This window comes from Triticum aestivum, chromosome 1D, assembly GCF_018294505.1.
Source record: "Triticum aestivum cultivar Chinese Spring chromosome 1D, IWGSC CS RefSeq v2.1, whole genome shotgun sequence".
NCBI classification, from domain to species: domain Eukaryota; kingdom Viridiplantae; phylum Streptophyta; class Magnoliopsida; order Poales; family Poaceae; genus Triticum; species Triticum aestivum.
Window position 1 is genome coordinate 357,419,473 of NC_057796.1, and position 15,978 is coordinate 357,435,450.

Sequence of the window (15,978 nt, forward strand, 5' to 3'; positions counted from 1 at the left end):
CGGGTACGATGAAGTCCTCATTGCCAAGGCTCTCATCATCCTCAAAGGGTGGACGATAGGAGGGTGGACGATAACTATCATCATCTGCGTCATTGGGCGTGGTCTGTTTACCAGGGTTAACTTGCCCGTTGTCTTGTTCCTCCTGTTCGGATGCGGCCCCGACGGGGTCTTTATTGTTTTTGGCGTCGCCCGGAGTACTATTCTCTCCGGTGCCAGTGTTGCCGTCTTTTGAGCGACGTGACTTAGAGCGGCGTTTAGGGCGCCGGCGCCTGGACTGCGTCTCAGAGGGTTTATTCGCATCTGGCTCTTCTGTGTCATCGCCAGATCCTTTAGGTGTATCAACCATGTACACGTCGTACGAAGAGGTGGCCGTCCAACGTCGAGTGAATGGCGGGTCTTGGCCTTGCTCCTTGTCGGCATCGTCGTCCATACCGTCGACGTCTTCAGAGCCATAATCGAGCTCGTCGGTTAAGTACTCGACGGTAGCTATGAAGTGGGTGGCAGGTGGGAAGCAAATTTCCCCATCATCAGCCTCTAACTCGAACCGAACATAGTTCGGCTGCGAGTCCTTCTCCAAGGACAAATTCTTTAAAGAGTTCAGCACATCGCCCAAAGGTGAGTGCTGGAAGACGTCTGTGGCGCCGGATTCGAAGATCGATAACCGATCTAGCTCGGTGTCCGCAGGCGTACACGGTCCGGAACTTATACCCGGAGACGAGTCCGAAGTTTCGTTGACGCAAATATCACAGGGTGTTGGGTCCGTGTGCGGCTCCAACGTCGCGGACTCTATGGCTTTGGATGACACGATCTGCTCTGGTTCTAAGACCGTTGCAGCAACAGGAACCATCTCCTGGATGTGATCTGATGACAGATTTAAGTCATGTTCATCGGAGCGAGGGGGAGCGATCGCCGCGGTCTCAAATCCATTGAAGATCAAGTCTCCATGGATATCCGCGACGTAGTTCAAGCTTCCAAATCTGACCTGATGGCCAGGGGCGTGGCTATCGACCTGCTCCAGATGGCCAAGCGAGTTGGCCCGCAGTACAAAGCCGCCGGGCACAAAAATCTATCCGGGGAGGAAGGTTCCTCCTTGGACAGCGTCATTATCGACGATTGAAGGGGCCATCGAACCCTTTGCCGACGGCGCAGTCAAACTCTCAATGAAAGCACCAATGTCGGTGTCAAAACCGGCGGATCTCGGGTAGGGGTCCCGAACTGTGCGTCTAGGATCGATGGTAACAGGAGACGGGGGACACGATGTTTACCCAGGTTCGGGCCCTCTCTACGGAGGTAATACCCTACTTCCTGCTTGATTGATCTTGATGAATATGAGTATTACAAGAGTTGATCTACCACGAGATCGTAATGGCTAAACCCTAAAAGTCTAGCCTGTATGACTATGGTAATGAATGTGTCCTATCCGGACTACGCCCCCCGGTTTATATAGGCACCGGAGGGATCTAGGGTTACATAGGGTCGGTTACATAAGAAGGAATCTTCATAGTAGATCGCCAAGATTGCTTTCCACGCTAAGGAGAGTCCAATCCGGACACGGGTACAGTCTTCGGCCTTCATGTCTTCACAGCCCATCAATCCGGCCCATGGATAACAGGCCGAACGCCCGAGGACCCCTTAGTCCAGGACTCCCTCAACAGTGCCTTACATCATCTATGTTAACGCGGCGCCGCTCTTCTCCGAGTATTCTTCCCCGCAGCTCGTCCGAGCACGGACGGTGGGCGGGGAGCACATGGTTGCCCGCACGTTGTTCGCTGCAATGCCTAGAGCGGGGGAGTCAGCGTACAACGACCCGCACAGGGAGATGCTCGACATCACCCACGACGGAGGCGAGGGAGGAGGTGGGGGTTATGAGGACGGACAGGAAGAAGTGGGAGGTGGAGAGGGCAAAGTGGGAAGGTGCGGCGGCCAAGCTGATGAAGAGGTTCAAGAACATCTTGGTAAAGAAGGAGGAGGCATGCGTGAAGCAGTCGGACATCAAGGAGGAGAAGGAGAGGTTCAAACTGTTGATGGAGGCGACGGACAAGAAACTCAAGCTCGAAAAGAGGAGGACCATGATCGAAGAGAGAAAGGCCATGCTCAATGAAAAGAAGGTGAAGATCGCCGCCAATGCGGAGGAGGCCAAGATGTTGACCTTGAATGTGGACTCTTTGGATGTCGACGCAAGAACCATCATGCCATCCGTCCGCTATTAGATGTTGCAGTGGTAGAAAGATCAGTAGTTGGCGGCGGTGGACGGCGAGGACGCGGCGGAGGCGTACGCGGACGTGGACGAGGAGGCGGAGGCTGCCTACGCGGCGGCGGCGACACCACCTTGATTAGGGAGCAGACGACTGGGATTGCCGGTCCGGCAGGGCAGAAATGCACGGACTACCAGACTGATATTCTTTTGGATTCGGGCATGTAAAAACTAAGCATAGTTGCCTTTTTTGTTGTGATCAGGCGATCCGATCCGGCACGCTGTGTGGATAGAAGTACGTTTGAATTTGAATTTATTGACAGATATATACTCCTCCCATGCCATAATATAAGAGCGTTTTTAATAAGAACGTATAAGAGCATTTTTGAATAAGAACATTTTTTACCCAAATGCTGTGTCAAAAATACTTTTATATTATGGAACGGAGAGAGTATAAAATAGCGTTGGACGACGATCTCTTATGTCCGTATGCGTGAACAGATGCAGAAGGAAATTTGTGGCTGTCGAAATGACCTAACTCAGCACTAACACTTGACAAATCCTAGTTTCGACAAAATAGTTGGATAAATCCTTACGCACAAAATGTGTTCTTTGACGGTCGCACCTGATTAAATAATGCTCTGGTTTCTCTACATGGATCGTGTTAGCAGTTAACAAAACTGTCGATCAAAACAAAAAGCAAAATGATTTCTCCACTCCTACTACCGCGCGCTGTCCTCTTCAATGGCACGACGAGGCGATGCTCCGGCTGTCGGACGGCACGAACGCCAGCGCGACTAGGACGGCCATAAGCCCCACGGGGACCAGCAGCAGCAGCGACGGCGGGGGCGGGAGCGGCGGCAGGACCAGCGGCAGGAACACCAGCAGCGCGGTCAGGCAGAGGAACAGTACGGCCAGCTCCGCCGTGAAGTACCCCGCGGTCGCGGCGGGCGCCCTCTGCCCCTGCGGCGCCGCCCGTTTCCCCTCCGCGCCGCGCGCCCGCCCTCCTCCGCCGCCGGCCATGGAACTGCTCCTCCTCGCCCTCCTCTCCGTCCACATTCGATCGGCCGGCGTGGACCGTCTCAATTCCAAGCGGAGAGCAACGAGTATGTCCGCCGCTGCCTGATTGTATCAGCAGCAGACAACTTGTACGTGGTACATATAGGGACTAACCAGAAGGGCTCGCTACTTGTTGCAATGGATTGTGATCGAAGATGGCTCTGAATTCGGGCGGCACAATGGCCAAGGACAGATACTGGTGGCGTGGGTGTGGGCGTGGCTGCGCGAGTGCGGGGTCGATCGGCTGCCCCGGATGCGCAAGTGTACCCGTCGGCCAATTGGCCTGTGTTGGGGGGCAGACCCTGAAGATTTGGAGGCCCGGGTGCAATGTATCGGGCGCTTTGGCACCTACGGTCAGCTGGTCATCCTTTGATGGCTGCTTTTCCTCCCGGTGATGCAAGCAGACGAGACAGCCTCACATGGCCGCCGATTTAGTGTTGTTAAGGTTATGCAGGTTCCTCCCCCCTGCCGAGAGAATCCCGTCCGTCCAACAATCTCGTCTCGTAGTCTCTTTGAGACTTATCGGGTGGGGTGCTAGCTATCTAATGGGGTGTAATTATGCCATGTTGACAGTCTTCAGTAAGGATAATTTGAAGTTCTTTAGTATTCTCTTCGTCCAAAATTACTTGTCGTAGAAAATGAATAAAAATGAATGTATTTAAAATTATAATACATCCATTTCTCCGACAAGTATTTTCGAACAGAGGGAGTAATTAGTTTCCGGTAAGGGCCTCGATGTACTGGCTGGATTGATAACCGGTCGTTGCAAGATCTCAGGCGAGATGTGCAGTATCTCTTCACCGATACTCCCTCCCGTTGGGCCTTGGCAGGGACATGGCAAGATCAAGATAAAGATAATCAGACCGGAAGCCATGGATTTTGTGCATGCACCGGATATTTCTGGCCGATTAAACAAGGCGACCGTGCTGTACTCCCAGGATCGTATCAGCGTATCAGCGGTTCAGAGAGCAGCGGCTTTTCTTACGATATATATAGGCGCGCGGCGTGTTTGCATATCTCTATGGTAAAGGCGAGCGAGCGCAAGTTGGCTGGGGCTGGATTTGGAGCATATTGGACGGGATTGCATGCGAATTAGAGGGCTTGCTTGCTTCCGTGTGCGTGCATACTACTCCATTATGCATAGTCTGTTTTCATGACATAGACTCCCTCTGCAAACCAATATAAGAATTTTTAAATCACTACATATTAGCTTACAAAACATAGTATGCGGTAAGCTATTGAAAACCCCAACATATCGAAGCGGAAGGAAAGATGTTTTCGTTCTTTTGTTCTCATTCATTACAAAATCAGCGGATCCGTAGACACACACGCTACTCCAAAAGTAAGCCATACCATTTTAACAATCAAACATGGTTGAGTTAAAAGCAAAAAACCATCACATTTGGCGTTAGGTTTGCGGAAAACTATCCAGTACCTAATTTTTTTGTAAAAGTCACCGCGTTTTAAGTAAACTTTTTGCAAAAATCAGTGATCAATTGATTTGGCCTGTTTAATCACTTTCTGATAAGTGGGACCGGAATGTAAGAAGCTGACTTGGCAAAGAATTGACACACACGCCCCTAGATCTAAAAAAGAAAAGCAATCAACCCTCTCTCCTCCCCCTGTGGACAACTGCCAAGTGGCAATGCTTGCGCGGCGAGCCGCGCATGGTTTGATCTCGTCTTCGGGCCAGGGAGATAGTCGGGAAGGGGGCAAGGAGCTCGTCAGTGTACGACGCGGCCACGAGATATCGCCGTCGCTGCCCCTTGCCGGCGACAAGAGCCAATGGGAGAGGGGGGTGTCTACGTCAAATTTGAGAGAGGGGGAAGAAAGAGAGATAGAAGATGTGTGTCGCCTCCCTGGATGGAGACAGGCGCGACAGCACTGTCGGGATGTCGTGGCGGGGAGCGTGAGCCCCGGCAGGGCGGACGCAGAGATTAGGAGGAGGTGGAGCGAGGAGGAGATGTGTAGGAGCGAGCCGGCGAGCGCGGCGTATCCGCCCCCCGAGTGCGTCCCGGTGACGGACGGCGACCGCGAGCAGGTCGGCGCGCCCACGGCACAGCGCCACGACCTCCTGCTCGGCGCGCCTGATTGCTTGTATCTGCGTTGGTATTTCTCCGAAGAGGAGAGGATGAAGCAGCACAGCAACGGTAAGTATTTCCCTCAGTTATGAAAACAAGGTTATCAATCCAGTAGGAGGATCCATGCACACTATGTAAACATCACCTGCACACAAATTACAAATACTTGCAACCCAACGCATTAGAAGGGTTGTCAATCCCTCTTCGGTATTGAGATAGATTAAATTGTATGAGATTGGATAAATAGATATAACAAAATAAAATAAATAAAGAAAAAATGCAGCAAGGTATTTATGGTTTTAATATGATAGGAAATAGATCCCGGGGCCGTAGATTTCACTAAAGGCTTCTCTCGAGAAAATAGTGATGACACACAAGTATAGGGGATCTATCGTAGTCTTTTCGATAAGTAAGAGTGTCGAACCCAACGAGGAGCAGAAGGAAATGACAAGCAGTTTTCAGTAGGGTATTCTCTACAAGCACTGAAATTGTCGGTAACAGATAGTTTTATGATAAGGTAATTCGTAACGGGTAACAAGTAACAAAATTAAACAAGGTGCAGCAAGGTGGCCCAATCGTTTTTGTAGCAAATGACAAGCCTGGACAAACTCTTATATAAAGGAAAGCGCTCCCGAGGACACATGTGAATTATCGTCAAGCTAGTTTTCATCATGCTCATATGATTCGCATTCGTTACTTTGATAATTTGATATGTGGGTGGACCGGTGCTTTGGTACTGCCCTTCCTTGAACAAGCATCCCACTTATGATTAACCTCCCTCGCAAGCATCCGCAACTACGAAAGAATAATTAAGGTAAACCTAACCATAGCATGAAACATATGGATCCAAATCAGCCCCTTACGAAGCAACACATAAACTATGGTTTAAGCTTCTGTCACTCTAGCAACCCATCATCTACTTATTACTTCCCAATGCCTTCCCCTAGGCCCAAACAATGGTGAAGTGTCATGTAGTCGACGTTCACATAACACCACTACAGAAAGACAACATACATCTCATCAAAATATCGAACAAATACCAAATTCACATGACTACTTATAACAAGACTTCTCCCATGTCCTCAGGAACAAACGTAACTACTCACAAATCATATTCATGTTCATAATTAGAGGGGTATTAATATGCATAAATGATCTGAACATATAATCTTCCACCGAATAAACCAACTAGCATCAACTACAAGGAGTAATCAACACTACTAGCAACCCACAGGTACCAATATGAGGTTTTGAGACAAAGATCGGATACAAGAGATGAACTAGGATTTGAGAGGAGATGGTGCTGGTGAAGATTTTGATGGAGATTGATCCCCTCCCGATGAGAGGATCGATGGTGATGATGATGGTGACGATTTCCCCCTCCTGGAGGGATATTTCCCCGACAGAACAGCTCCGCCGGAGCCCTAGATTGGTTTCGCCAGGTTCCACCTCGAGACGGCGGTGCTTCGTCCCGAAAGCTTCCTCCTTATTTTTTCCAGGGCAAAAGACACCTTATACCAGAAGATGGACTTCGGGGGGCTTCCAGGTGGCCCACGAGGCAGGGGCGCGTAGGGTAGGGCGCGCCCTCCACCCTCGTGGACGGTGGGTGGCCCCCCTCTGGTGCTTTATTCGCCCAATATTTTTAATATATTGCAAAACTAACTTTCGTGGAGTTTCAGGACTTTTGGAGTTGTGCAGAATAGGTCTCTAATATTTGCTCCTTTTCCAGCCCAGAATTCCAGCTGCCGGCATTCTCCCTCTTCACGTAAACCTTGTAGAATAAGAGAGAAAAGGCATAAGTATTGTGCCATAATGTGTAATAACAGCCCATAATGCAATAAATATCGATATAAAAGCATGATGCAAAATTGACGTATCAACTCCCCCAAGCTTAGACCTCACTTGTCCTCAAGCGAAAGCCGATATCGAAAAATATGTCCACATGTTTAGAGATAGATGTGTCGATAAAATAAAATACGGACATGAGGGCATCATGATCATTCTTAGAATAGCAACATATATATATTTTCATATGATTTCTTATGCTAAAGTAACAATCTATTCACAATGTAAAGTATGAATCAAAAACTTCATCGAGAAACTAGCAATATAGTTTCTGTCATTGAAGCAATTGCAATTTATCATAACATCGGAAAAAGTCAATATAAGAGCTTTTCAGCAAGTCCACATACTCAACTATCATTTAGTTTTTCATAATTGCTAACACTCACGCAATACTTATGGGTATGAAGTTTTAATTGGACACAGAGAAAGATAGTTTTGCCTCCCAACCTTTTACCTCAAGGGTAACGTCAACAATAATGCTTTATGAAAACCCACATCTAATTAGATATATATATATATATATATATATATATATATATATATATATATATATATATATATCAGGATTTTTCCAACACATAGTGCTTGCCAAACGAAAAAGTGTAAAAAAGAAAGAAAGATGAAGGTCACCATGACTCTTGTATAAGGTATAAGACAAAAAATAAAAGATAGGCCCTTCGCAGATGGAAGCAGATGTTGTCATGTGCTTTTATGGTTGGATGCACAAAATCTTAATGCCAAAGAACGTCACTTTATATTGCCACTTGTGATAAGGACCTTTATTATGCAGTCCGTCGCTTTTATTTCTTCCATATCACAAGCTCGTATAAAGCTTATTTTCTCCACACTAATAGATCATACATATTTAGAGAGCAATTTTTATTGCTTGCAACAATGACAACTTACTTGAAGGATCTTACCCAATCCATAGGTAGATATGGTGGACTCTCATGGCAAAACTGGGTTTAAGGATATTTGGAAGCACAAGTAGTATCTCTACTTGGTGCAAAGAATTTGGCTAGCATGAGGGGGAAAGACAAGCTCAACATGTTGGATGATCCATGACAATATAATTTATTTCGGATGTAAGAAAACATAACCATTACGTTGTCTTCCTTGTCCAACATCAACTTTTTAGCATATCATATTTTAATGAGTGCTCACAATCATAAAAGATGTCCAAGATAGTATATTTATATGTGAAAACCTCTCTTTCTTTATTACTTCCTATTAATTGCAACGATGACCAAATCTATGTTTGGCAGCTCTCAACAACTTTTATTCAGCATACTCTTTATATGTGAAGTCATTACTCTCCATAAGATCAATATGGTCTTTTTATTTCTTTTTATTCTTTCTCTCCTTTTTTCTTTTTATTATTCCCTCAAGATCATAGCAAGATAACCAAGCCCTCGACTCAAGACTAATCTTTATTATATATAGCTCATGGACTCGATTACATAGACAAGGATCAACACAAAAACTCAAAGCTAGATCATACTGAACTTTATTCTACTGGATCAATATATAACCAAAAGGATCAAACTAAGAAAAACGGTAAAGATAGAAGTGTGATGGTGATACAATACCGGGGCACCTCCCCCAAGCTTGGCAGTTGCCAAGGGGAGTGCCCATACCCATGTATTTATGTCTGTTTCTTCGGAGGTGGTGATGATGGAGTTGTTGATGATGTAGGCTTGTCGTCCATCTTCCAAGGCATAGGCTCACCATCATAGAAGGATGATTGAGTCTCCGGAATCCTCAAATCTGCAGCCAAACTCATCCTCCTGAATCTATATTCATACTCACAGTTTTGGTTTTGCAGGTCATAGATCTAGGCTTGGAGGTGCTCGATTTTATCGTGAAGCTTGAAGATGGTCTCCCCAATGTTCTTGGCATCCAGCTTGTGGTTGTTGGTGAACTCCGCGATCATCATGTGGTTGGCGTTGAGTCTGCGTTCCACCATCCCCTGGCACTTGAAAACTTGTTGCTCCATTGCTTCGAGTCTTGTCTCCATGCTTCCGGTCCGCCTTGGTCCCTCAACATCGCGGATGTGCAGCACCCCCTCATGCATCTCAATGGTTTGAGGGTGTTGCATCACCTCCGCGAGGTAGGGGTTGATGACCTTCTCGAAAAATTTGTCCTTGGGAGCGCTTGAAGACATCATGGTGATCTGGATCTGTCAGAAAAACAGCTCGAAACAAAAGCAGAGGATATTTGCATGGTACGATGGTCAAAACCTTCGGGAGATTATATAGTGAATTTTTACTGACCAAAAGAAGTATCGTGCAAGAAAACGGAGTCCGAAGGGCACACGAGGTGCCCACGAGGCAGGGGGCGCGCCCTCCACCCTCGTGGATGCCTCGTGTCCCTTTCGGACTACTTCTTATTTCCCTATTTTCTTAAATATTCCAAAACGGAGAAAAATTGCTATTAGAACTGTTTTGGAGTCGGTTTACTTACCGTACCACATACCCATTCCTTTTCGGAGTCTGAAACGTTCTGGAAAGTGTCCCTTATGTACTCCTCCGGGGTTACGGTGTCAATAACATTGGTTTCAACATTTATGGGATTACCTGAGATATAATGTTTGATTCTTTGACCGTTCACCACCTTTGGATTTGTGCCTTCAAAGTTGTTGATTTTTATGGCACCGGAACGATAGACCTCCTCGATAACGTAAGGACCTTCCCATTTAGATAGGAGTTTTCTTGCAAAAAATCTTAAACGAGAGTTGTATAACAAAACATAATCACCTACATTAAACTCACGCTTTTGTATCCTTTTGTCATGTCATCTTTTAACCTTTTCTTTAAATAGTTTGGCATTCTCATAGGCCTGGGTTCTCCACTCATCAAGTGAGCTGATGTCAAATAGTCTCTTCTCACCGGCAAGTTTGAAATCATAATTGAGCTCTTTAATGGTCCAATATGCCTTATGTTCTAGTTCGAGAGGTAAGTGACATGCTTTTCCATAAACCATTTTATACGGAGACATACCCATAGGATTTTTATATGCAGTTCTATAGGCCCATAATGCATCATCAAGTTTCTTGGACCAATTCTTTCTAGATCTATTAACAGTCTTTTGCAAAATTAATTTAATCTATCTATTACTCAGTTCTACTTGACCACTAAACTGTGGGTGATATGGAGATGCAATTCTATGATTAACATCATACTTAGCAAGCATTTTACAAAAAGCACCGTGAATAAAATGTGAACCACCATCAGTCATTAAGTATCTAGGGACTCCAAACCTTGGAAAAATAACTTCTTTAAGCATCTTAATAGAGGTGTTATGATCAGCACTACTAGTTGGAATAGCTTCTACCCACTTAGTAACGTAATCAACAGCAACTAAAATATGTGTATACCCGTTAGAGGAAGGAAAAGGTCCCATATAATCAAAGCCCCAAACATCAAATGGTTCAATAACAAGTGAATAGTTCATAGGCATTTCTTGACGTCTACTAATATTACCAATTCTTTGACATTCATCACAAGACAAGACAAACTTACGGGCGTCCTTGAAAAGAGTAGGCTAATAAAAACCGGATTGCAATACCTTATGTGCAGTTCTATCTCCAGCGTGGTGTCCTCCATAAGCCTCGGAGTAACACTTGTGTAGGATCTGTTCCTGTTCATGCTCAGGTACACAACGTCTAAAACACCATCTACTCCTTTATAAAGGTGTGGGTCATCCCAGAATTAATGTCTTAAATCATAGAAAAACTTTTTCTTTTGCTGGTATGTGAAACTAGGTGGTATAAATTTAGCAACAATGTAATTAGAATAATCAGCATACCATGGAGCAGTACGAGAAGCATTTATGACAGCTAATTGTTCATCAGGAAAGCTATCATCAATAGGTAGTGGGTCATCAAGAACATTCTCTAACCTAGATAAGTTGTCTGCAACGGGGTTCTCAGCTCCCTTTCTATCAATAATATGATAATCAAATTCTTGTAGCAAGAGAACCCATCTAATAAGTCTAGGTTTAGCATCTTTCTTTTTCGTAAGATATTTAATAGCAGCATGATCAGTGTGAATAGTTACTTTAGAATCAACAATATAAGGTCTGAACTTATCACAAGCAAATACAACTGCTAAAAAATCATTTTCAGTAGTAGCATAATTTCTCTGGGCACTGTCTAGCATTACTCTTACGAACCACAGTTGAAGCTTTAGCATGATCCTTTATTCTAACAGGGAAAGGTGGTTTCTCAATATAAGCGGTAGGAACAATAGGATCAACATTATAAGTAATAGTCTTTTCTTCAACTTTAATAGGTTCAACTACTTTTACTTCAATGGGAGGATGATATTTAAACCACTTCTCCTTAGGGAGATCAACATGAGTAGCAAATGATTCATAGAAAGAAGCTACTATCTCAGAGTCAAGTCCATATTTAGTGCTAAATTCACAAAAAGCATTAGTATCCATAAAAGATTTAACACAATCAAACTTAGGTGTTATACCTGACTCCTTACCTTCGCCGAGTTCCCAATCTTCAGAGTTGCGTTTACTTCTTTCCAATAAATCCCATTTGAATTCAATAGTCTTCATCATAAAAGAACCAATACAAGAAGTATCGAGCATGGAGCGATTATTGAGAGAAGCCGAGCATAATTTTTTTGAATAATAATTTCTTTTGAGAGCCCATGATTGGGGCATGAATATAACATTGACTTAAGCCTCCCCCAAGCTTGAGCGATACTTTCTCCTTCGCGAGGCCAAAAATTATATATATATAATTACGATCACGATGAACCAGATGCATAGGATAAAACTTCTGATGAAATTCCAATTTCAATCGGTTGTATTTCCATGATCCAATATCATCACATAGCCTAAACCATGTCAATGCCTTTCCCTTCAAAGATAAAGGGAAGACCTTCTTCTTGATAACATCCTCGGGCATACCTGCAAGCTTAAATAATCCACAAACTTCATCCACATAGATTAGGTGCATATCGGGATGTACCGTTCCATCTCCTGTAAAAGGATTAGCTAGCAGTTTCCCTATCATACCCGAAGGAATTTCAATGTAAACATTTTCAGTAGGTACAGTAGGTTGAGGAGCAACTCTTTGCTCTACTGGTCGGGGTGAAGATACCCCGAACAAGCCCCTTAAAGGATTATTTTCCATAGTAACAAGTGACAGTAAATTTCAGCACACTATATAAATTTTTCCTTACCAAATTCCACCTACCAAAGGCGCTTCACTCCCCGGCAACGGCGCCTGAAAAGAGTCATGATGACCCACAAGTATAGGGGATCTATCGTAGTCTTTTTGATAAGTAAGAGTGTCGAACCCAACGAGGAGCAGAAGGAAATGACAAGCAGTTTTCAGTAAGGTATTCTCTACAAGCACTGAAATTATCGGTAACAGATATTTTTATGATAAGATAATTCGTAACGGGTAACAAGTAACAAAATTAAACAAGGTGCAGCAAGGTGGCCCAATCCTTTTTGTAGCAAAGGACAAGCCTAGACAAACTCTTATATAAAGGAAAGCGCTCCCGAGGACACATGTGAATTATCGTCAAGCTAGTTTTCATCATGCTCATATGATTCACGTTTGTTACTTTGATAATTTGATATGTGGGTGGACCGGTGCTTGGGTACTGCCCTTCCTTGAACAAGCATCCCACTTATGATTAACCTCCCTCGCAAGCATCTGCAACTACGAAAGAATAATTAAGGTAAACCTAACCATAGCATGAAACATATGGATCCAAATCAACCCCTTAAGAAGCAACGCATAAACTAGGGTTTTAGCTTCTGTCACTCTAGCAACCCATCATCTACTTATTACTTCCCAATGCCTTCCCCTAGGCCCAAATAATGGTGAAGTGTCATGTAGTCGACGTTCACATAACACCACTAGAGGAAAGCCAACATACATCTCATCAAAATATCAAACGAATACCAAATTCACATGACTACTTATAACAAGACTTCTCCCATGTCCTCGGGAACAAACGTAACTACTCACAAATCATATTCATGTTCATAATCAGAGAGGTATTAATATGCATAAAGGATCTGAACATATAATCTTCCACCGAATAAACCAACTAGCATCAACTACAAGGAGTAATCAACACTACTAGCAACCCACAGGTACCAATATGAGGTTTTGAGACAAAGATCGGATACAAGAGATGAACTAGGGTTTGAGAGGAGATGGTGCTGGTGAAGATGTTGATGGAGATTGACCCCCTCCCGATGAGAGGATCGATGGTGATGACGATGGTGACGATTTCCCCCTCCCGGAGGGATATTTCCCCGGCAGAACAGCTCCGCCGGAGCCCTAGATTGGTTTCGCCAGGTTCCACCTCGAGACGGCGGCGCTTCGTGCCGAAAGCTTCCTCCTTATTTTTTCCAGGGCAAAAGACACCTTATACCAGAAGATGGGCATCGGGGGGCTTCCAGGTGGCCCACGAGGCAGGGGGCGCGCCCTCCACCTTCGTGGATGGTGGGTGGCCCCCCTCTGGTGCTTTCTTCACCCAATATTTTTAATATATTCCAAAACTGACTTTCGTGGAGTTTCAGGACTTTTGGAGTTGTGCATAATAGGTCTCTATTATTTGCTCCTTTTCCAGCCCAGAATTCCAGCTGTCGGCATTCTCCCTCTTCATGTAAACCTTGTAAAATAAGAGAGAAAAGGCATAAGTATTTGTGCCATAATGTGTAATAACAGCCCATAATGCAATAAATATCGATATAAAAGCATGATGCAAAATGGACGTATCAAATAGCATACGGTGGGTAAACAAATTACTGTTGGGAAATTGATTGAAAAGCGAATAATTATGACGATACCCAAGGCAATGATCATGTATATAGGCATCACGTCCAAGATTAGTAGACCGACTCCTGCCTTCATCTACTACTATTACTCCACACATCGACCACTATCCAGCATGCATCTAATGTATTAAGTTCATGAAGAAACGGAGTAATGCAATAAGAACGATGACATGACGTAGACAAGATCTATTCATGTAGAAATATACCCCATCTTTTTATCCTTAATAGCAACGATACATGCGTGTCATGTCTCTTTCTGTCACCGAGATTATGCACCGCAAGATTGAACCCATCACAAAGCATCTCTTCCCATGGCAAGAAAAAACAATATAGTTGGCCAACCAAACCAAACTTTTGAAGAAGAAATACGAGGCTATAACAATCATGCATAAAAGAGTTCAGCAAAGACTCAAATAATATTCATAGATAGAACTGATCATAAACTCACAATTCATTGGATCCCAACAAACACACCGCAAAATTCATTACATCAAATAGATCTCCAAGAACATCAAGAAGAACATTGTATTGAAGATCAAAAAGAGAGAATAAGCCATCTAGCTACTACCTATGGACCTATAGGTCTTTAGTAAACTACTCACGCATCATCTGAGGGGCAAGGGTGTTGATGAAGAACCCCTTTGTGATCGTTGACCCATCCGGCAGAGTGCTGGAGAAGGCCTCTAGATTGGATCTCGTGGTTCTAGAACTTGCGGCGGCGGAAACTATTTTCTATCGACTCCCCTAGGGTTTTTGGGATTTTAGAGTATTTATAGAGCTGATAGGTGGTGGAGAAGCTTCCCGTCGGCCCTACTACCCACCAGGGCGCGCCTGGGGCCTCTGGCGTGCCCTGGTGCCTAGTGGGCCCCACAGGCCTCCTCTAGTGCACTTCCTTGGCCTCCTGGGTGTCTTCTGGGCAGAAAAAATTCTTCAAAAAGTTTCATGGCATTTGGACTCCGTTTGGTATTGATTTTCTATGAAGTAAAAAACAACAACTGGCACTGAGCACTATATCAATAGGTTAGTCCCACAAAATAATATAAAGTTGCTAGTAAATGAATATAAACATCTAAGATTGATAATATAACAACATAGAACAATCAAAAATAGATACGTTGGAGACGTATCAGCGCCCGCGACGCAATGCCTCAACCTCCTGCTAATTGTGCCCGTGTAGCGCTTTAAAGCTCCGTCGAGCCATGGGTGCCCTCATGTACAACCCCGACTTGCTGGCTATCCGCGCGCTGCCCAGGTTGCCTGAGCGCAAGTACATTTCCATCTCCCTCATCGCCGACGTGTTCGACCAAATCCCCAAGCTCCACAAGAAGCGATGTTGTGAGGCCTGTTGGAAATATGCCCTAGAGGCAATAATATTTGTATTATTATATTTCCATATTCATAATTAATAGTTTATATTCTATGCTATAACTGCTATGTCCTGGAATATGCGATTCAGTGAAAAACTCATATGCACGTGTGGAATGATAAACGGTAAATAAAAGGTTCCTAGTCTCGCTTCTAAGACTAGCTCAAGTGTTGTTTGTGATCACATTTTCTGGATCTTAAGATATCTTTAAGTGTAACGATAGTCCTAAAACAACATTGAGATTATGACATTGGAAGAGCGATCATATTGAATCGACCAAATCTTGTTTGTTATGAATTGAGTTAATATCGTATGCATTCAATTGTAATAACACGGAGTGTTGACGTGTGATATTTCTCCTTAGACCATGAGAGTATCATGGTCACTTCTTACCGTACGGTGGGCCTTGGGGTTTCTCAAACGTCACTTGTAACACGGTGATCATAACGACAACTTACAGATGCATCAATTTTTTTGACAAGTGGGTAGATAGCTCGAGAGTGGGATTTGCTCCTCCGACGATGGAGATATATTCTTAGGGCCCTCTCGGTGTGACGACATCAATCATCATCTAGCTAGACACAAGTGACTATTTCACGGGGATGCCGGAACAC

The 15,978-nt window shown here is 44.4% G+C and overlaps 1 protein-coding gene across 1 annotated transcript; it reads right to left on the bottom strand.

The window, feature by feature from the left end:
* Positions 1-2,668: 2,668 nt before the first annotated feature.
* LOC123169960 (protein AUXIN-REGULATED GENE INVOLVED IN ORGAN SIZE-like) lies at positions 2,669-3,559 on the bottom strand. Its single transcript, XM_044587815.1, has one exon. The coding sequence runs from the start codon at positions 3,251-3,253 to the stop codon at positions 2,936-2,938; it is 318 nt and encodes a 105-aa protein (XP_044443750.1). The 5' UTR covers positions 3,254-3,559; the 3' UTR covers positions 2,669-2,935.
* Positions 3,560-15,978: the final 12,419 nt, after the last annotated feature.

Bases quoted from the DNA above. Each gene is read 5' to 3' on its own strand.
- LOC123169960 (XM_044587815.1), bottom strand. From the start codon at position 3,253: ATGTGGACGGAGAGGAGGGCGAGGAGGAGCAGTTCCATGGCCGGCGGC.